This window comes from Betta splendens, chromosome 14, assembly GCF_900634795.4.
Source record: "Betta splendens chromosome 14, fBetSpl5.4, whole genome shotgun sequence".
NCBI lineage: Eukaryota > Metazoa > Chordata > Actinopteri > Anabantiformes > Osphronemidae > Betta > Betta splendens.
Genome location: NC_040894.2, coordinates 1664770 through 1685288, shown reverse-complemented (window position 1 = coordinate 1685288; position 20519 = coordinate 1664770). Strand labels below are relative to the sequence as shown.

At 46.2% G+C, this 20519-nt stretch overlaps 4 protein-coding genes across 6 annotated transcripts; 2 read left to right on the top strand and 2 right to left on the bottom strand.

Annotated features, from left to right (window-relative positions):
- Nucleotides 1–753: 753 nt before the first annotated feature.
- On the bottom strand, nucleotides 754–2833 carry LOC114869603 (15-hydroxyprostaglandin dehydrogenase [NAD(+)]-like). The gene is made up of 7 exons (XM_029173968.3): nucleotides 2354–2833; nucleotides 2142–2265; nucleotides 1685–1791; nucleotides 1510–1606; nucleotides 1310–1386; nucleotides 1074–1231; nucleotides 754–985 (listed from the first exon to the last, which is right to left on the bottom strand). Exons 1-7 carry the CDS (start codon nucleotides 2444–2446, stop codon nucleotides 871–873), a joined length of 771 nt encoding a protein of 256 aa, XP_029029801.1. The 5' UTR covers nucleotides 2447–2833; the 3' UTR covers nucleotides 754–870.
- A 137-nt stretch (nucleotides 2834–2970) lies between these two features.
- LOC114869602 (15-hydroxyprostaglandin dehydrogenase [NAD(+)]-like) lies at nucleotides 2971–8470 on the bottom strand. The gene is made up of 9 exons (XM_029173966.3): nucleotides 8423–8470; nucleotides 5446–5521; nucleotides 5113–5240; nucleotides 4901–5024; nucleotides 4444–4550; nucleotides 4269–4365; nucleotides 3986–4062; nucleotides 3455–3603; nucleotides 2971–3365 (listed from the first exon to the last, which is right to left on the bottom strand). Exons 1-9 carry the CDS (start codon nucleotides 8453–8455, stop codon nucleotides 3251–3253), a joined length of 906 nt encoding a protein of 301 aa, XP_029029799.1. The 5' UTR covers nucleotides 8456–8470; the 3' UTR covers nucleotides 2971–3250.
- A 187-nt stretch (nucleotides 8471–8657) lies between these two features.
- Nucleotides 8658–10973, top strand: txndc15 (thioredoxin domain containing 15). The gene is made up of 6 exons (XM_029173965.3): nucleotides 8658–8864; nucleotides 9385–9695; nucleotides 9802–9948; nucleotides 10024–10187; nucleotides 10307–10437; nucleotides 10532–10973. The coding sequence occupies exons 1-6, from the start codon at nucleotides 8768–8770 to the stop codon at nucleotides 10726–10728; spliced, it is 1047 nt and encodes a 348-aa protein (XP_029029798.1). The 5' UTR covers nucleotides 8658–8767; the 3' UTR covers nucleotides 10729–10973.
- Nucleotides 10974–11148: 175 nt separating this feature from the next.
- On the top strand, nucleotides 11149–19836 carry LOC114869604 (pterin-4-alpha-carbinolamine dehydratase 2-like). 3 transcript variants are annotated; one of them, XM_029173969.3, is made up of 4 exons: nucleotides 11149–11338; nucleotides 12159–12290; nucleotides 18740–18820; nucleotides 19679–19836. In XM_029173969.3, exons 1-4 carry the CDS (start codon nucleotides 11243–11245, stop codon nucleotides 19772–19774), a joined length of 405 nt encoding a protein of 134 aa, XP_029029802.1. In that variant the 5' UTR covers nucleotides 11149–11242; the 3' UTR covers nucleotides 19775–19836. The 3 variants fall into 3 exon arrangements, with proteins under 3 accessions (XP_029029802.1, XP_029029804.1, XP_029029803.1); XM_029173971.2 differs by having other exon boundaries at nucleotides 11183–11338; nucleotides 12190–12290; XM_029173970.3 differs by lacking the exon at nucleotides 11149–11338 and adding an exon at nucleotides 11495–11912 and having other exon boundaries at nucleotides 12190–12290.
- Nucleotides 19837–20519: the final 683 nt, after the last annotated feature.

Here is a 20519-nt window from a genome sequence, read left to right as displayed (position 1 = left end):
ACTCAGGGCTGGTAGAGACTCATCACTATGTGCAGCAGACTCATGCATTCATGTCGTAAATGCACGTCAGCAAAGAGCCTGATTTAGTAAAAGGCTTCTGTTCATCAGCTCACATGGAATCTGCTGCATAAAAACCTGGAGGATCCTGAGACGGTTGCTCATGCAGCAGCTTCACCGGCCGTGGAGGCTTTGGACCTCGGGGTTCTTACCTTTTATGTGCTCCTCAGATGCAGCATCACAGCTCACAAACAAATTCCTCTCTCAAACTGTCTGAGGAGCTCCTCCATCAAGGTTCCTCCAGCAGGTCGACCTGCACAGGTGAGAACATCAGCTGCTACAGCAGCACCAGAGTCCACCTGAAGAAGCACACGCTGACCCTGAACGCATCCATCATGAACCAAAGCTGGTGGTGGAGTCTCACAAACACGCTGCTGCTCAGGATGCAAAGAACCTCTGCTGCTCCCGTCACGACTGCAACTTTTCAGCTGCTCAGTGGTGAAAGTTGTAGGATCTCAGGATGAAAAGCCTCACAGATGAGGTTTGTGCCCTCGGTCCTCAGCAGCTCATGCTGCACCATGTGGGCGTAACTGGGTCCGATCAGAACCAGAGTGGAACCTGAACGCAGTGGTTGAGAGGCTGCTCCACCTCCACTGCTCATATGTTACTGTGGTTTGGACGAAGACGTCGTACATTATTATTATGGATTCACTAAAAAGACGGATCAACCTGTGTAAAAAGGATCCAACAGCAGGATTGTGTGAACACATTTATTATGACGTCTACACTGGAATCGCGTCACGTTTCATGCAGAGTCTGTGTTCCCTTCAAGGAGCCGAGGCTGCAGGTGGACGGGTCTCCAGTCGTTGGCCTCTACAGTGAAGGGAAGCTCAGGTACGCGTTTCCCTCCTGCAGAATCATCAGGGCCTCTCCGTTCCTGGTTTCATCCATCACCAGCGCCAGGACGGACTCGGCCACGACGCACGGTCTGAGACGAACAGACACAAACAGGGGACGCGGTTTAACAGATGAGGATTTAGTGAAGGTCAACAGGTACCGAGCAGAGCAGAACCGACTTCATGGTCCCGGTTTGTGTCATGACTTGGTGGACGGCAGGTTCCATGTGGGCGAAGCGTCCCATTTTGGATCTGAACCCGGACAAGAGCGGAGTCTGGACGGCGCCCGGGCAGATGGCGTTGAACCGAACGCCGTAGCCTGAAGCTGTGGAGGCGGCCTGAGGCAAAGCACAGAGACGCTGAGCAGCCGCCGCTACAGCTCAGCATGTTCACCATGACCTCGGGCCGTTATTTACCGCCAGGGCGCGAGTGAAGCCGACCACGCCGTGCTTGGATGCTGAGTAGGCTGGAAAGGCTTCCATAGGGAAGACCCCTGGAGGAGATGGAGACGTCAGACAGGATTTATGGATTTAAAGTACGTGAATGAACCGGAGGTCTCAGCTTCATTCAAACACCATCGTGTTTTGTTAAATGTGCATCATTTGCAGGGACGGACCTGCTACAGAGGCCGTGTTGATGACGACTCCCCCCCGACCTCCCGTCAGCTTGTTCATGTGCTCCAGAGCCACGTAACTCCCCCTGATGACGCCGCCCTACAACAAAGCAGCGCTGGGCTTCACCAGGGGAAGTGGGGGACACTGTGCAGCTGTGGGGACCTGTTTCTGTCCTACCAGGTTGACGGAGACAGTTTTTTCCCAGTCACACTCGTCCAAAATGCCGGCGTTGTTGCACACGATGTCGATCCCTCCAAAGGTTTCTGTGACTTTCTGAAAGGCAGCTTGAAGAGGAGAAAACAGGCGTTAACTCAGCTCACCTCAACAAGCTGAGGCAGATGAGCGCCCGCACGGAGCCCGGTTCTACTGCAGGTTGTACCCGGGGGCTCCAGCCGGGCTTCAGGCTGAACTCATAACCTGCTGCATGCTAGTAATTACCTGTCAGTCAGCAAGAACATTACGGCTGGTGCCTTTGACAGACTCCACCATCATCCACGACACCGCTGATTTACAGACGACGCCCGACACCAATGTGTCCTGAAACGTGTCACTGATGATCCACAGCTGATCCGCTCACATTCATGTGGATCAGAGCCTGAAACGGAGCGGGTTCACGACGCATGTGTGTCATTACCTTTCATCTGGTCGTCACACGCAACGTTGCAGCTCAGAAACAAAAGCCTGTCGTCTCCGTGTTGTGCAACGAGCTCCTGCATCAGGCTCTTTGCTGCCGTTTCATTCATGTCCAAGAGGACGACCTGCACCGGTGGAACAAACGCGCTTTGTGAGACGCTGCCTGAAGCTGCAGGTGAATCCTGAAAGAAAGGACCTTTAGATAAAACCTACCTTGGCACTGCTCTGTAGAAACCTCTCCGTTATTGCTTTTCCTATTCCCATCGCAGCCCCGGTCACCACTGCAACTTTGCCATTTAAAGCCATTTTAGGTGTGAAGACGAGGATTTCAGTTGTAGGATCTGTGCAGAAAACACAGGACGTGCAGGCACAGACTACTGTGACACCACCCTCTACATCGGGACAGGCAGGTCGAGCTGGAAAAGCTGGTAATGGGTTTCTCCCAATTTAAAGATATCCATGCATGTGGCTGTTTGCACACAGGAAGCTGCTCCAGAGAGCATTAAACCTGTGAAGGATGAGGAACGCTCAAAGCTGCTGCAGCAGCACGTTGGCAGAGGTTTTATAAGTGACGGGAGGGAGGCAAAGGTGACAAAGTTAGAGCTCATCACACAGTAAATCCAACAAGATGATGGCGACGTGAGGGTGACGTCTTCCAGGCAAAACCAGGGACAGGAAGTAAAAGTAGAGACCGCAATAAATCAGTGGATCTAAGAGGCAGGAATCCAAACAGCAAGGATGAATTCATGTGGATGTAACTGCTTCATATTCTAACCTCAAAACCTTCATGTGTAATGTTTCACATCTGACTCATTTTACACAGAAAAGCGTGTGGTTTGGAGTTTTTATTTCTCTTTCAGGGAAGGATCTATTGAATAAAACCTGTGATTATCATTCTAACTTCCAGGTACAGCGTGTATTTATGTTCTACGTGTAGTAACAGCGTTAGAGGAAACAGCATTTATCGTAATAACAAAGGCAGTGATTTGATGAACATGAAGGAAAAGCAGAGTGGAGCGATTCTGACTGTCACACTCTTGTTAAGATGTTGTTTGTGTTTCTTCATCACTTTAAAGCTGTAATGACAGGATTCAGTCGCAGGGTTTGTTGCTACACTTGAGGAAACGTGATGAACGTCCTCCCTCGTTGGAGAATCATCAGGGCCTCTCCGGTCCTTGTCTCATCCATCACCAGCTCAAGGACCGACTCAGCTACATCACATGGTCTGGAATAAGATCCAACAGGAAACACCTAAATGTGGACTTTTGGAACCTGATGTCTATCAACTTTTAACGCACACGAGCAACAACTCACGTTATTTTGCCAAAGACTTCTGCTCCGGTTAAGGTTTCGCTTGGGTCGATCGGTTGTAGCAGTCTGGATTTGGAAAAAAACTGGGTTTGCACGGTTCCTGGGCAGATGGCGTTGAACCGAACGCCGTAGCCTGAGGCGGACGAAGCGGCCTAAAGAAGTAGACATCAGCTGTTTGAGTGCTGCTGTGATTTTCCATTAAACTGGTTTGTAAAGCTGCGATTATAATAATAATAATGGACCAGCAGTGATGTGTCCTCTCTGTTCCTATATAACCCGTCCCTCCAGTCGTGTCTCTGCCGGTACCGACCCGTTGATTCTGTGACCTGACCTGCTGCCTTGCCCTCCGTACTGTGAGTCACTTACGTTTTTCTGGCTGTTCTGAAGCTGTAACAACTCAGTTTAGATGATTGTGTTTGGACAAATCTGTTGTGTCCTACTTCGACCTGTGTGTCAGACTGGAGTGAGGACTGCTGCTTCTGGTTGTGATGTATGAATGTGAGCATAGGGATAAAATCTCCTGGTCGCCCTCACCGCCATGGCCCGAGTGAAGCCCACCACTCCGTGCTTGGAGGCCGTGTAGACGGGGCAGAGTTTGACAGGAAAGACTCCTGAGGAATGTGGAAATGTTAGAGCTGAACTTTGTGTTGACTGGATCCTGCAAATACTAATTCGCATTAAAATTATATGCAACAATGTATTAAAATGAATAAAATGTGTAATATATAATTAGTGTAACATATTTAAAATGTGAAGTGGTTTAATAACCTTAAACCCCCTGTTTTGTGGACTTCTATTAGATGAGATCACAAAGCACCTGCTACAGAGGCCGTGTTGATGACGACTCCCCCCCGACCTCCCGTCAGCTTGTTCATGTGCTCCAGAGCCACATACGTCCCCCTGATGACGCCGCCCTACAACAAAGCAGCGCTGGGCTTCACCAGGGGAAGTGGGGGACACTGTGCAGCTGTGGGGACCTGTTTCTGTCCTACCAGGTTGACGGAGACAGTTTTTTCCCAGTCACACTCGTCCAAAATGCCGGCGTTGTTGCACACGATGTCGATCCCTCCAAAGGTTTCTGTGACTTTCTGAAAGGCAGCTTGAAGAGGAGAAAACCGGCGTTAACTCAGCTCACCTCAACAAGCTGAGGCAGATGAGCGCCCGCACGGAGCCCGGTTCTACTGCAGGTTGTACCCGGGGGCTCCAGCCGGGCTTCAGGCTGAACTCATAACCTGCTGCATGCTAGTAATTACCTGTCAGTCAGCAAGAACATTACGGCTGGTGCCTTTGACAGACTCCACCATCATCCACGACACCGCTGATTTACAGACGACGCCCGACACCAATGTGTCCTGAAACGTGTCACTGATGATCCACAGCTGATCCGCTCACATTCATGTGGATCAGAGCCTGAAACGGAGCGGGTTCACGACGCATGTGTGTCATTACCTTTCATCTGGTCGTCACACGCAACGTTGCAGCTCAGAAACAAAAGCCTGTCGTCTCCGTGTTGTGCAACGAGCTCCTGCATCAGGCTCTTTGCTGCCGTTTCATTCATGTCCAAGAGGACGACCTGCACCGGTGGAACAAACGCGCTTTGTGAGACGCTGCCTGAAGCTGCAGGTGAATCCTGAAAGAAAGGACCTTTAGATAAAACCTACCTTGGCACTGCTCTGTAGAAACCTCTCCGTTATTGCTTTTCCTATTCCCATCGCAGCCCCGGTCACCACTGCAACTTTGCCATTTAAAGCCATTTTAGGTGCAAAGACGAGGATTTCAGTTGTAGGATCTGTGCAGAAAACACAGGACGTGCAGGCACAGACTGAGTCACAGAACGGCAGGACTACGAGGTGAAGACCCAAACGGCTTAGATAATATCAGCCTTTTACTGCAACAGCACCCAACAGCAGGCAACAGGCTGGTCGCACAGGCAGTGGTCAAGGACTAGGCAAAGACAAGGTCAAAAGCAGGGACGAGTACAAATCCAGACTTACAAGACGAGTGCTGGAAGGCTGATAGTCGGTCACCAAGAACAGACGATCTGGCAAAGTAACAAGGTGAGTGGTGGTGCTGAAAGAACAGAACTAATGATTAATAGCCTGCAGCTGAAGAAACATTATAAAGTAGAACTAGAAAGAAGAACGACAGAACTGAAAACCAAACAGGAAATGCCAAAATAAAACCGGAAACTAGATCAGAACAGCGCGAAGATGCCGGATCCATGACACCGGGTCTCTCATAAAATAACAAAACATTGCATGTTGGAAAACTGCTCCAGAGTGTGTGCGTGTGAGGTGTATGAGGTGTGACCGCTGATCTGATGCAACATTACAGCTCAGGAGCAAAGTCCTGTTGTTTCCATGTTGTTTACTGAGCTCATCTATTACTTTTTCACTCTCTGCTGCAATTTTAGTTACGTACAGGACAACGAGCTGTACAAGCCAAATCAAATCACAGTGTGTTAACAACTGTTTGTTAATGAATTGAGCACTTAACCAAGTAATTGATATATTTTTATTTTGTCAACTAAGATGGACAAAATATAAAAACTCAGTTCAATTCAATTTCACTCTAGCTCATTGTTTCAGCCTTGTTAGTTCATCTTGTTTTGTTTCTTCGGTTGAGTATGTTCCCTCCTGGGTTATTTTGGTTTCTGGTAATCAGGAGTGTTTTTGTTAACTCTCTCATGTACCCCCAAGGACTGAAGGCGCCATCTTGTGACAGAGACAAGGTTAGTTGAACATAAAACAATGAAGGGGGTTATTGGACAGAGGAGGTAGAAGGAAACAGAGGAGCTCAGTGTATAAATTAAGTCTCCAGCAGTCTATGTCTATTGCAGCTTAACTAAGAGATGGTTCCTGTGACTAACAATCATTGCCAGTGACCTGAACCATCTCTAACTATAAGCTTTATCAAAAAGGAAGGTTTTAAGCCTGATCTTAAAGGTGGAGAGTGTGTCAGCTTCTCGAACCTGAAGAGGGAGCTGGTTCCACAGGAGAGGAGGTTGGAGCTAAAAGCTCTGCCTCCCGTTCTACATTAAAAGACTCTTGGAACCACAAGTAGCCCAGTGCTCAGAACGAAGCGTTGGATGGATCAGTTTCTCTGCATCACTCTGAGAGACGATGCTTCTGATTTTACCTATATTTCTAAGGTGAAAGTAGGCGGTTCTAGAGATTTGTTTAATATATGATGTAAAAAGAGATCCTGATCAATAGTGTCTCCCTCTAATTTTTAGGCCCTACAATAAGAATTTCAGTTTTATCTGAATTTAGTTAAAGGACGTTTTGGGACAACCAGGATTTTAAATAACTTTAAATTTTTAATAGTTAATCTGTTTCATTTAGTTCTAAAGACATACATAGAGCAGTATCATCTGCATAACAATGAAAATGTATAGAATGCTTCCTAATAATCTCACCTAGAGGAGACATGTGTAGACTGAACAGCACTGGACCAAGCACAGAGCCCTGTGGTCCATAGCTAATCCTTGTGCATGTGGAGAATTTGTCGTTAACATGAACAAACTGGAATGTGTTCAACAAGTAGGATTTAAACCATCCCAGTGCTGTTCCTTCAACTCAATGCTATGTTCCAGTCTAACAGGACAAAGAGACTAAGAGAAGATCATCAGTGACTCTAACCAGAGCTGTTTCTGTGCTATGATGTTTTCTAAATCCTGACTGAAATTTTCAGTTTCAGTCAATTTTTATTTTTATCTTTGAAATAAAGGGTAAATTTGAAATGGGCCTATAGTTGGCTAGTTCTCCAGGGTCCAGAGTAGTTTTTTTCAATAAAGGTTGGACCACAGCCTCCTTAAAAGCCTGTGGTACATAGTCTATATGTAAAGACTGGTTGATTTGATTTAATATGGACGGTCTGATTAAAGGTAGAACTTCTTTGAGTAATCTGGTTGGTATTGGGTCTAAAAGTTAATTAGTAAGTTATGGGGAAGAAGCCGTCTAGGTAAGACTTGGTAAATTTATTAGAGTTGTTGGATCTAGACAGTGATGTCTGTCATTTGGAAGAAGTTGCTGATGAATGTTTTCTCTAATGGTGATAATTATATTAGTGAAGTAGTTCATAAAGTCATTGTTGCTTAGATTTAAGGGGATAGTAGGCTCAACACAGCTATGAGTCTTATTCACCCTGGCTACAAATTCAAAAGTTAATAAGAAATGGTCAGATAACAGAAGGTTTTGGGGAGGAACTATTAAATTATCAATTAAATTTACCAGTAAAGTATTATATTATGTTTTATACTTTCACACATGTGGATCAACACAGGTGATCCCCAGGTGTGAAAGTATTTAGCATTTGAATTCAGGTCAACATGCAGCTCGTGAATTCAGGAGTTTTAGAAGTTTTTCGAAAAATTCCTGAATAAGGGTTATGTCATGAAAATGTAATAATTTTAATCTTTTGTAATGACATACAAAAGATTTTTTATGTTTTTGGTATCTACAGTATGTGGAAGGTCAGTAGTTGCTGTAATGGTTGAACAAGCTGAATTACAGATGTTTAGTGTTATTTTGTATCAGCCTAAACGGAGTAACACTAGTTTAATTAAACTTTTTATCCACAGACATAGCTTTTTAAAGACACTGTAATAACAGGATTCAGTCATGGTTTGTACAGTACAGTGACTCTACAGTAAACTACAGTAAAAAAAAAGTCAGGAATGTGTTTCCTATTTGTGAAATTATTGTCATTAAAACTTGAATGAAACAGGAAGCATAATCTTCTCAATAAAACTGTTATTAGCTGGAGATACAGCTGTATTCAAACAAAGTCTCATCAGCAGCATGTCAATTTGGTGTTATAACTACAAGAAAACTGCCAGATTTCACAGACTGTTCAATTTGATTAATGATCAATCTGGATGCCACACTTTGGCTCATATTCCTGAAGAACAGAGTGTTCGTTCTTGCACCGGGTCAGTTCGTGCGAGTCTTCCTGCAAATGTGGACATACGTGCGTGCGTGCGTGCGTGTCGAGGTCTTTCATTGAACTCGTCCAGTAGAACGACCTGCACAGATGAATAAATCGACCAATTTATCTGTTTTTCTGTTGACATGTGTGGTACGTTTACATACACATTATAATAAAGCACAGCCCTCAGACAAGGACATTTCTGAGTCTGTACAATCTTATCGTTTGAAAAAAAGTATTTTTACCGGAAGTTACGCTTGGAAGTGTAACACTTATTTCCAGCCGACACATCCTGTAACAGTAGTTCCTATGAGCAGAACAACGTTAGCTAAACACAAACATGTCGTGATAATCGATCATATTTGTATTTAAATACCGCCGGAAAATATGACTAGGTTTCTGAGAAAACTCTTCATCTTTTATGTTTTGCTTCTTATTTTGCAAGATTCAAGTGTTTGTAGATTTTTATGTGTGGGAGCACAAGGTAAGAGACTGGCAGCAGCTTAGCTAACGTTACACAATGCTAACCAAAAACTGACAGCTAATGGTGGTAATTAACATTAATAACAGTAAGTCGTGTGAACAGCCTTTCTGTCCTGTTGTACATAACGTTTTACCGTTTTCAGACTGTATAGTAGGATTAATCAGCATCGGAAAACAAGCAGGGACTTTGGCACTGGGTTTCACAGCCAGCCTCCTGGAAGAATGTTGCTCTCAGGCTTCTTGTATGTGTGATTTTTTTTTCAGGAAATAAGGCTCATATTTGAGTTGTAAAAACAGGTCTGTGTTAATAAACTTTAATGCATCCACAGATAGGTTATCTAGCCTGATACGAATATTTTGTCATTGTGTCCTCATTCACCACTTGCCTTAAATGCAGGTCACTGAGTGACATTGCCGTTAGTGAGATTAGTTTTTTCAACAGAAGCAAACAGAATGACAGCTGTATTATAAATATCATGTCTTGTGAGCCAAAGTATTTATTGTGAATAACATCTTTTCAGAAAAGGATGAGTCGCTGGAGCTCAGTGACACGGTTTCTGACCTGGAGAACAGCCCCAAGTTTGTGGAGTCAGAAGATCTGGAATCTTTGCCCAAAATGCAGTTCAAGACAGCTGAGATTGCAGATGCTGTGATGGGCACCGAAGCTGTCATTGATCCGTCGGACATAGAGTCCCTCTTCCCTAAAAATGTGAAAGACTTTCAGTCAGGCTTCTCGCCGCCTCTTGAGGACAGTGGTGCTCAGTTTAGTTCACCTGATCTGGCAGCAGAAGAAGAGTCAGTGGAGGAGAAGAGCACTGAAACATCTCAGCAGGTCAGTGTGTTTGACATTAGAATGCAAACTCTAAAGACGGATTTTAATGCTCTGTAACAGTCATGTGGTATCCTGCAGCTGTCTTCTCTTGTGGTTCATCCCACAGGTTACTCTTGACATAGTGCATGCAGATGTCACAACAACTGAAGAACACAACACCACAGAAAGTGGCAAGACGTACAAGGTGAACTGTGACAAGAGGAACATCACTGGAATGGACAATTTCACTGTGCAGGTCCTCAACGCATCACAGGTATTCATGCCAGGTTTGCGGGTTACTTAATTTTTTTGTCGTTCATTGATGACTACATTTTTAAATCCGTCTTAGGACCTGATGGAGTTCCTGAATGCTAACAGCACTGAGTGCTCTGTGGTGTTGTTCTTCACCATCTGGTGTCAGTTCTCAGCCAGCCTGGCTCCTCACTTTAACGCCCTGCCCAGAGTCTTTCCCAGCATGCATTTCCTGGCACTGGATGCCTCTCAGCACAGTAGGTGAGGTCTCTCAAACTTAGCATCAAGACTTTTAAGATTTACTAGTGGTTTAGTATAGTATATTATGTATATTAGTATAAGATAACTGACATCTTTGTGTTTTGGGGGTTGTCCACTAGCCTCTCTACGAGGTTTGGGACTGTGGCAGTGCCCAACATCCTTCTGTTCCAGGGGGCCAAACCGATGGCTCGCTTCAACCACACGGATAGAACGCTGGAGACACTCACCACCTTCATCACTAACCAGACAGGTGCCGATAGTCATGAAAGTCTTAAACTACTATTTCCCCCTTTTTGTATATTCGCCACATTAGTGTAGTTACTTGCAATTGTGTGTATTTTTAGGATTTGAAGCCGGCCCCGACAAGAACGTGACGGACGCAGATCACCTGGGTCCCCTCCACAGTGTCTCAGTGCAAAGCATTGACTGGTTGCTGGTCTTCTCCATCCTCTTCATCACAGGCTTTACTCTGTACGCCGTCCTGCGAACAGAAAGCATCCGATGGCTCATACCGGGACAGGAGCACGAGCACCAGGAATGAAAATCTGCACATCACGTTTCTCTGGATGTAAACAATAAATAAATAGATTTATTTATAGATGTAAACACACAATAAATAGTTTGTTTTTTTTAAATTACAGTTGTAAATCTGCTGCATTTGATAAATGATACTGAACAATAAGGTGCTGTGTTTTCCTGTCATGCCCCGTAATCCCAAGGTACAAAGTGCAGAAAATATGTGCTTCATTGAAAGGAATCAAAACATAAACAAGTTACGTTCACAAAGTGTTGAGCACAATATTATTATACTATTTTACTTCTGTGTTACTTTTCACTCTTGAACTACTAAAAGAAATTATCTTTTGACGATGAGGTAATTCAATTAATGTCACCAAATGACACATGGCTGAGTCTTAATAATATCAGATATTATAAGATAAACGCTTTTCAATCAGGCAGTTGCCTGAACAGCTACTGGTGTGACAGGTCAGAGGTCAACCCGCTCATGGCGGCGGTTTGTGGAGGAGGAAGCAACAGCTGACAGAGCTCCACTCATGTCTGGGTTAATGTTTAGCGTGAGGACGAGCCGCCTCCGTCAGCTGAGCCGCCTGATGCTGCCTCCGCTCTCCAGGAACTGTTCGTCTAAAATGGTGAGTCCTGCAGCGCGTCTCTTTTTACCATTAGCGCGTGTGAGCGTGTCGCTGGCGCGCAACAGAAGCGGCTGGAGAGTGAAGAGTGGAGATGCGGACGCGCACGCGCGTGGGCGCGGGACGAGCAGGTGGCCACCGCTCCAGCGGCGCGAGGCGGCGCGAGGCGGCGCGCGCCAAACTCCGCTCCAAAGCGTCCACGTCGAGCTTTTCCTGCGTTTTTCTACACGCACACGATTCAATATCAGATTCTGTGGCATTTTTACAAGATTTAACGCACATGTCTTCAATTCGGCATCAATATATAGAACTCACTGGTTAAACATTACGCGCTATTTCAACCATTTGACTTGTGTTAACTTACAGTTTGCGAAAAAATGTCTATAGAGATTCATATTTTTAAAGCGTAATGTTTGCAGCTATACGACACGATGAACTGAGTCGTAATTGCCATTAAATGTGCCTTAAATCCCCAGAATGTGCGTTTACGCACAGATGCGTGAATTGCCTGGACGTTATTTAGCGTCATTTTTGGGACTTGGCTTCCACCGTGTGGACGCAGCGCTAACAGCAGCCGGTAACTTCCATCAACCTGCGGCCACATATTGTCTGCGAAGGCTCTGAAGGGACTTCTTTAAGATTCGGAACACAAACGTTTAAAGTGTTTATCCCTGTGATAATAACTAGATTGGGTTTGTGCTAAATTGATTAATGCCCGTTGATTAATGTTTCTAGATTAATGCAACGCAAGTGCTTAATTGCCTGCAGCTAATTGATCTAAAGCTATGTGAGTGGTGATGACGTCATGCGTGGCTGTCCCCAGGCTTCAGATTCCCACTGGCTCTCTCCTGCAGACCGGGACCAGCTGGTGATGGAGCTCAGGGCCACAGGCTGGATGGAGGTGGAGGACCGTGACGCCATCTTCAAAGAGCTGCACTTCAAGACCTTTAATCAGGTGCGGAACCCCTCTGAGGTGTCAGAACCAAGTGCTGAGTGGGCTTCAACAGTAACGCCCTCTTAGATGCGTTTGAGGTCTATTGATCTTTGAGGTTCGATCAAAGCGATAATGACCTTGTTATGACTGAGGTCACCGCTGCAGGTAACGGATCAGCTGCTTCCTCCCGTCTGCTCAGTGAACTGCAGCATCTCAGGGCCACTTATTGGACTTCCTCTAATCGCGTCCTCGGCGGTTTCTGTTTTTACACTTGCCGGTGTCTGAAGTCAGGGGCGACGCTGACCTCCCCCGTGGGCGCCTCCCGCCTCCCCCGCCTCTCCTCCTCCCCCACACGTCAGGCTGCATTACCCTGAGACGCGCCAGGCGGCCCGTTGGCAGCAATCGCGCTTTCGATCAGAATGATTTCTTTCACAAACAGTCAAATTGGTTAAAGCGTTTCATGTGCTTCACAAACCACTAACAACCCGCGGTTCGTTCTCTAGACGTGCTTTCGCTTCCTCCCCTTTCCTGCTGAGCGTGGGGTTCCCTCTATCTCTTTCTGTGTCTCATTCCCATTCTGTGCCCCATCCTGCTGGGAATGAGCTCACGCTGCTCCAATTCGACGCCCTGGCAGCGTTCTGCGTCCGTCTCCGTGCTTCATGTTCAGGCTTTTATTCCCTCTCCAGCCTCCGTAAACTCTGCCATGCATTTCCAGCAACTCTCCAGCTCATATTCTGTGGACGCTCCTCGGGGGCTTTCACCAGGTGGAGGTGGAGGTGGAGATGGGGAGCGACGCGCTGGCTCATTTCCATTCGCTACTTATCTTTGACTGACGCTCGAGGAAATCTCATCCCCAAGAGTTTATAATGAGAAAAACAAATCCCGCTTCGCGTTGCAGCACTTCCTGTTGTGGGCCACAGGGGGCGGTAGAGCTGCACATCTGCTGTCCTGCTCAAACAGACACTTGCAGATGGAAATGAGGTAAAATAAAGAACACAACAGATGGACTTTCTTTTTCAGTTTATTTTTCTTTGATTAGAGCAAGTGGAAAGTGTTATGATGCGCTTGAATCCAGCGCGGTAATTTATCTGCCATGTGGGACAGTAGTCAGTTTCCCCATCAAGTTCAGTTTATTTAATCCGGTCCAAGGGCTGAAATCCCTGCAATCACATGTGGAGACGTCTGTGTGTATGTGACCTATAATAGCGCACATGTCTGTTGGAGCCGTGCATGTTGTTCAGTTGCAGCCGCTGATGTTGTTTATGCATCCGGCTTTTAGTTGTTCGTGTTTACAGACGACCATCTGCTTTACATTTCACTGGATGAAGTGGAAACGTTCATGCGACACAACTCGGATGTGTGGCCTTTTGTAGTGGAAAGGTGAGGCGCTCGCCTGCCGTCGTACGCCGACGGTCACTTTCCTTATTCATCTGGTATTTTGCTGCATTTAGGAGTAAATCTGTAAAAAACCCACATTTGATCGCACATATTTGTGTTCTGACTGTGCTAGGTCATGTTTAATGTGGGACCAAATATTGGACTGATTCCTTGTTAATCAGTTGTCTGCGTTTGTCTGATGCAATGAATGTATAAATATTTATATCATATAAATGCAACAGCTCAGAGGGAGGAAGTTAATGCACTGGTAACATAAGTGGAAAGATGGAGGTGAGGAAGACAGAGCATCCAGTAAAGCCCAGATTGATTGAATACGTTAATTTGATAAGATGAGGGAACAAAACGTATACATGATGAACTTTAGCATCACATAAAAAAATACATGTGACTGTGCTGCTTGGACTGACAAGTCATGCTGTAATGGATGTGTAGTGATGAATCTGATGCTGCAGCTTTAGTTTAACACTACAAACACTAATAAGAACCAAGGAGCTGTCAGACCACAGTGCGTCGGCACCGCTGCTGGACTCAGCCTCTGGTTTGGAGCTCCCTCAGCTCCGTTCTCTGATCTGATCCCCTTTTTATATTCAGTCAGAGGCTCCCTGTCCTCCAAAGCTCCTTCAAGCCTGTCTCTCGTTATGGGCCTCCCTCTGCTCCTGTTGAATACGTTGTCCGACAACTAAACTACTCCCCTTGTTTCCTTTTACACATGTACACATGCACTGAGAAATTATTCTGCTGGTGACCCTGATGTTGGCTCACGTACTGTATGTTCCTCACTGAAACAGACGGGACTGAAACATGTCCGGCTGTGTTCATGCCACGAAACCTAAATCAATAATTGGCATTTTAGCTTTTGATCGTCTGACAGTGGAGAGGCAGACAGGAAACAGAAACATAGTGGTTATTATTATTATTATTATAGATATATTGATTGAATGTCTGTCTTGAAGTGTTGTATTCGTAGGTACATGTGAGACAAGCTCCCGCTCCTCAGCTCGGCCGCGTTCCCATGGGAACCGGAGGAACCCTGCTCCCTGATCTCACCTTGTGCATCATGGAGGGCAGCTGTGAGGCGCGGCGCCGTGGTCGGATCCTTTGGCCGTCAGTCACTGAGGCTCCGCCGCCGCGTCCTCCCGGGCCCTCGCTGCTAATGACGGGTTTACGTGCGTCGCCCTTAACGCTGGACCGCAGCGCTTCACGGCCGCTTCAAATAAATAGAAGGCGACGCGCGTGAGCATTAGTTACACGTGGTGTTAGTCACCTAACGCGTGTTCGCAGCGTGGCACAGGACACCTCACCTTTGTTGCAGTATCGGGTTGAAGCTATTTGGGTGTTTCTGCACTCAAATCTTAATTTGAGAAGATTATTAGTTGCTCTCTACTGTACGATGGGACTTCACCACTTGGCAGCTGCGCTCGATGATTACTTGATATTCCGCCTTAAGTTCCATGTCAACTTAGCGGCAGCTCAGTGCTGCCAGCTGGAAGCATGCGAGTAGAAATGAGACATAAGAGGTGTGGTCATCATCATCATCATTAACATCTCCGCCACCAGCAGGCACTTCAGGCTTCTTGCCTTTCACGGACGCTGACGTCGGGCGCTGGGGCCGGTGGAGCAATCAGGGGGTTGTGTAATGGAGGCGAGCGGCTCGTCTTCATGTGTGTTGGCACATGCTTGTGTGTTTGCATAAGTGCATCGGTACATGCATCGCAGTGCAAGTGTGTGTGGAGGGAGTCGGAGCAATCTGCATGCACTTAGTCCTGGCAAGGCAGAGCAGGCGTTTCTAAGCCCCTGGACGGCGCGGCGGTGGAAAACCGATCTGTAAATAACAGACATGTGTTTGAAAATGAGTCCTGTACTCCAGCCCACGGCCGCAGAGCGAGGAGAACGCCACTCGGCCCCTGCGTCAAATTGTCTCATCCAGTGTTGTATGACAATCATGCTGTAATAGCCCCAAAATGGCTCCTCCAGCGGGTGCGCGGTGGGGGTCTGCAGCGGGTGTTTCTGATTATTTGAGACGGGGGCCTGTGTAGTGTCATGTCAAATTAGCTGGCTGTGACAGCTCCAGCTCGCTGGGCCGGCCGGCGGCCCGACGGGCCGGCCCGGCGAGCTCGACCCGCACACGTGCACAGCGCCCATGGGTAAACAGCACTTTGAGAGGGAGAGCCCTTGACCTCTGTTGACTCCAGACCTCGGCGTCTGAGTGTTGGCTTTGTCTTTCTGCTCGGCCCCAGTGGGAGGTGTTGGTGTCCTGCAGTGAGTCCCTGTCTCTTTTTTAGGGCTACTTTAACAGGCTCATTGTTTGATCTTCTGTTGCTTTGTGGCTCCACTGCAGTGACGTCTACTTCTTTGACAAGTGTTACAAGTCCCTTGATAAAAGTCTGTGGACTCTACGTTACTTTGAACTCTGCACAATGAGTGAAAGCCCAGTTGGCGTCCATTCACTGGAAATTAATTTGATTCAAAATGCAAATAAAAATCTCGTCCGATGCAGCATTTGTTCCTGATCAGTGCTGCTGATGACATCGTCGTGCCGTGAACTGGCTTTGGAAGAAAAATATACTTGAATAAAAGCTGAAATGAAGACCAATTATGGGTCCAGGCTAGAAATTCTTTCCTCTCGAGTGGCAATGTATCGTACAGATGTGACTGCACATGTTTGCCTTTGAATGTGCGTTTGCGCTATTGTGATAATTGTCTTTGTAGTAGTTCGACCCAGTGGGCAGCGCCGTCATAGCCGTAGATCCTCCTTGTAATAAAGAGGGAAGTGCATCCAGTATTTATTCTGGAGGATCCGGGCCAGAGGCCGCTAGCGCTGACCCGCTGACTGATTCATACATGAAACCGTTCCAGCGCTGCTCCGTTTCTGAGCCCCGTCATCAGCAGACAGCCTCACGCTACTAAGCTAACGGCTAACGTTATTAAAGGTTTAATGCCTGATGGTTTTAAACACTACACTTTTTAAACGGTACACTTTTAGTAAGTGTACCGTTTATTTTAATATGTAAAAATGTGAGTGAATTTACTGCATGCATGAATGGATTACTGTGTTACTAAGTGTTAATAAGGGATTAACGTAGATACATAAAAATCTGAATGAGTCTAAAGAGACACATTGAGCCTCAGATGATTGTGGGTTCTCAGCCTGTAGCTGCGGTAGGAGCCACTTGTCCAAATTAATCTATGACTGATGTTTTACGCTCACGCTCTGTTTCTGCATCGTATGGTTCAAATGCTGAATGAGTGTCACTCGTTTAGTGATGTGGAGCTTTGATTTGATTTTGTTAAAAATAAACAAACAATTAAAATGGAATGAGGTCCTGATCCAGTGACGGGTGTTCGCTCTGCCCGTTCTCAGCCGTGCTGTGCTGAGCGAGGGAGGTGCCGATGAGACTGGAGGGTGCGTTTTTGAGAGAACGTTGTTAGAAACGGGCCAACGTGCAGCAGCTCTTAAGCGTTCACTCGCAATCCTTTTACCTGCCATTCACTGGTCCCCAGCAGCAGATTAACCTGACGGGCGGAGGCGGCATGTCGGGGCAACACCTGACATGACAGGCTGCTCAGCCATCTCCATCAGACTCAATGAGAACTGAGGAAAAGCAGACGGCCGCACTCTCCAAATTGGTGCCAGCCGGGTCAAGTTGCAGGAATATGCCAATTACTTAAATTGATCGGGAGACGGTTTCCTTGATAACCAATTTGATCAAGCGGCCGATCGTGTTACATGCGTCGCGCTGTACGGGCACCAAACAGGACGTCTCCAAAATTGGTTGCAACAAATTAAAAGGGCTAAAAGCAATTTCCTCTGTGGGAGTAATTCAGTGTCGTCATGTCAGGTGGTGGACGGAGCTGCAGACACGGCCTGTAAACAATGGCGTTTTGGTTGATTTAATTAGGCAGGGAGGAAGCATTTAGGGGCTTAATTGAGATTGCAGTGGGAAATTGCTCTGAAATAGGTCTACCTTCTTTTCCCCTTCACAGCGAGCATGACGAGGGATTTCACTCTCCTCTTTGTAGATAATTAGAATAACCATAATCACTCCCTGGATGGACTGTGATTGGAGAGATCCTCGTGCCGAAGCTGAAATATGAAGAGAGCGCGTATGTGTGTGACGACACACACACACACACACACACACACGCACACACACACACACACACAGGACGAGGAGGGTGATGATGTTCTCCATACGTGCTCCTCAGGTGGCAGCATTGCTCCTTGTTGAGTCCGGGTCCGACTCGTTTGTTGATCATGAAATAAACAGTCTACAACAACGTAGAGCAGCTGCTTTGCTTGTGGTCAAAAATCAGTGCTTGGACACTTTTTTTAGGTTTTTAACAGTTTTACTAAAATATTCATGTGTCCATTTAAAACAGTCACCTTCCCTTTTTTCTCTGGCTGGAGGTCACAGGGCGTATTTGTGGTGCATTCTATTACTTACAGTGGAAGAAGGTTTATGTCTGACATGTTGTAAAGTAAATTTTCATTTATCTAATTTTAGAATTCAGTTTTATAGCTTGTATTGTTTACTGCCATTGTATTGAAATGGGCTGAGCTGTAAAAGTTCACCAAGTGTCAGCAGCTATAACTCATTTCACTGTGACGACTGTGAACTCGGGTAATAATTTACAATATTACAACGCAGGTTATCTCATCTACTTTTATTATATTCACACGTCAATGGATAAGGTCATTTTCTATATTCAGTGAATGTAAAGCAAATGTGGGGTCAGATAAAACCTTTCTCAGGGTTTGATGCTGTCGCTGGTTTAGTGGGTTTCTTCCTCTCGGTGCTTCCTTTATCTGCTGTTTTTTTTTCCTCCACTGACCTCGTTCCTTTTTCCATAAATGAATAGTTGTTGTGCTATTTTATCCTTTTTTAAACAAAAGAATCTATGGTCAAAAACAAAAATAGATGTTTTTAAGTAGTTAGAATTTCAGATTCAGTCTGTGGAGCAGAGACGACAGATTTGAATCCTTTGGATCATTTAACATTGAGTTCGTTTACGTCAGAGCCTTGAAGCTGATGCTGTTTTGTGACTGACGGCTGATTGTTTCCTTCTTACAGGCGTTTGGCTTCATGTCACGCGTGGCTCTGCAGGCAGAGAAGATGAATCATCACCCGGAATGGTTCAATGTTTATAATAAGGTAATATGTTAAATATCTATTACAGGATCAGCATCGGTGTGTTTTCTGTTCACATTCACACAGAATCACTCATGTCTGGATGAGCTCTGATTTCTTTCCTGTCTAACAATCCTTGCTGGTTTTACACAGCCTCAAACAAACGCAGCTTCACGCTGTAACCCGTCTTTCTCCCTCTGAGCATCTCCACCTGTGCTCCACGGACCCCGCGGCCCGGCTCCCACACACACTCTCACTTTCTCAGCCTCAGACAAAAAGTAGTGGTTGATATGACAAAGCCAGTCCCTGAAAATCTCTGAGCATTAGCTTGTAGCCACTGAGTTAGTGTGTGGCAGACCAGGCTGCTGGGAGAGGAATGCTGCCTAATCCACTCTTTATTAAAGTGGCTGAACGAGGCTGCTGCAGGTCTCTGGGCCCCGCAGCACTTTCCACCAGACACTTGCGTACAAATCCCCCCCTCACCCGGGTCCAGCCTCCATAACAGATACTGTGTACTGATCTGCTGCTAATGCTCCATTAATATTCACCCTCGCTCTGCGGCTGCTGGTATTAAACTGTGACTTTATTAATGCGGGCTGCAGCCTCGTTATGGAACCTCAGAACACGGACTATTTTACCTTCAGTCTCACAGAACTGACGAATGGCTCAGTTGTCATCGTACTTCACGTTAGCTGCCTCAGATGTTTAAAGCTTAATGTCCACTGGTTCCAGAATGAAGGCAGTAAAGCACAAGCACCTCTGGTGAAACACAGCAGGATACAGGTGTTGGAGCCCAGAAGCTGAACTTATAGATTATAACAGCGGCGTCCATTGTAAACGAGTCCTTTTTCCAGTCACTAGTGATGTGATTTGTTGTCACAGGTCCAGATCACACTGACGACGCACGACTGCGGAGGCCTCTCAAGGCGAGACGTCAAACTGGCCAAGTTTATCGACAAAATCTCAGTTTCCATGTGAAACGTGTGATTTCTGTTCAGTTTAAAACCATGTTTTCTGTAAAATAAAAGCTTTCTATTCGCCAGCGTGGTCTGTGTCACTACTTGAGCTCTGCAGAAGCAGATGGACTTTGTAGTGTAGTTTCTGCCTGGTTCTGGAAGGTTTCACCTCATTGTGTTGTCATTGTGTGGTTTCCTCGTCTTCAGCTTTGTTTATTTTCACACATGGAGTTAAAATAGAGTGGAACTGCCCTGCGACACTCACCAATGATCCAGAGGATTTCTTTCTTGTCAGTCGTCCATCGGACCACATGCGCTCCATTTTGTGTGGAGCAAAATAAGCAGGAGGTCAACGTTAGTAGGAAGGGGATTAATCTGATTTACAGTTCAGTAGCAGATGAGTCACCTGGAGCTGCTGCGTTTTCCTGACTGGATCAGAGTGAGGAAAAGAGTAAAGCAAGTAAATCAGCTGCTCTGTGTGGACGCTGCCGACCGGCACGAAGGGAACGCTGCTGTAACTCTGGTGCTGTTCTCTCACAGGTTAGAAGGAATCACGAAAACCCTGTGACATCAATCTAATGAGGAAGCGTCATCAGGAATAATGTCCCTCAGCACATTTGAGCTGTTCAGGCAAATACTAGTGTGTCAGGTTATCCATCCCTGAAAGAAACACAACCCCTCCAGTCATTCCACCAAATCGTGCTCGAATGAGGAGAGTAGTGATGTGGAAGAGCCAAAATGGTGTGGAAAAAGCTGAAGGGAGCCAG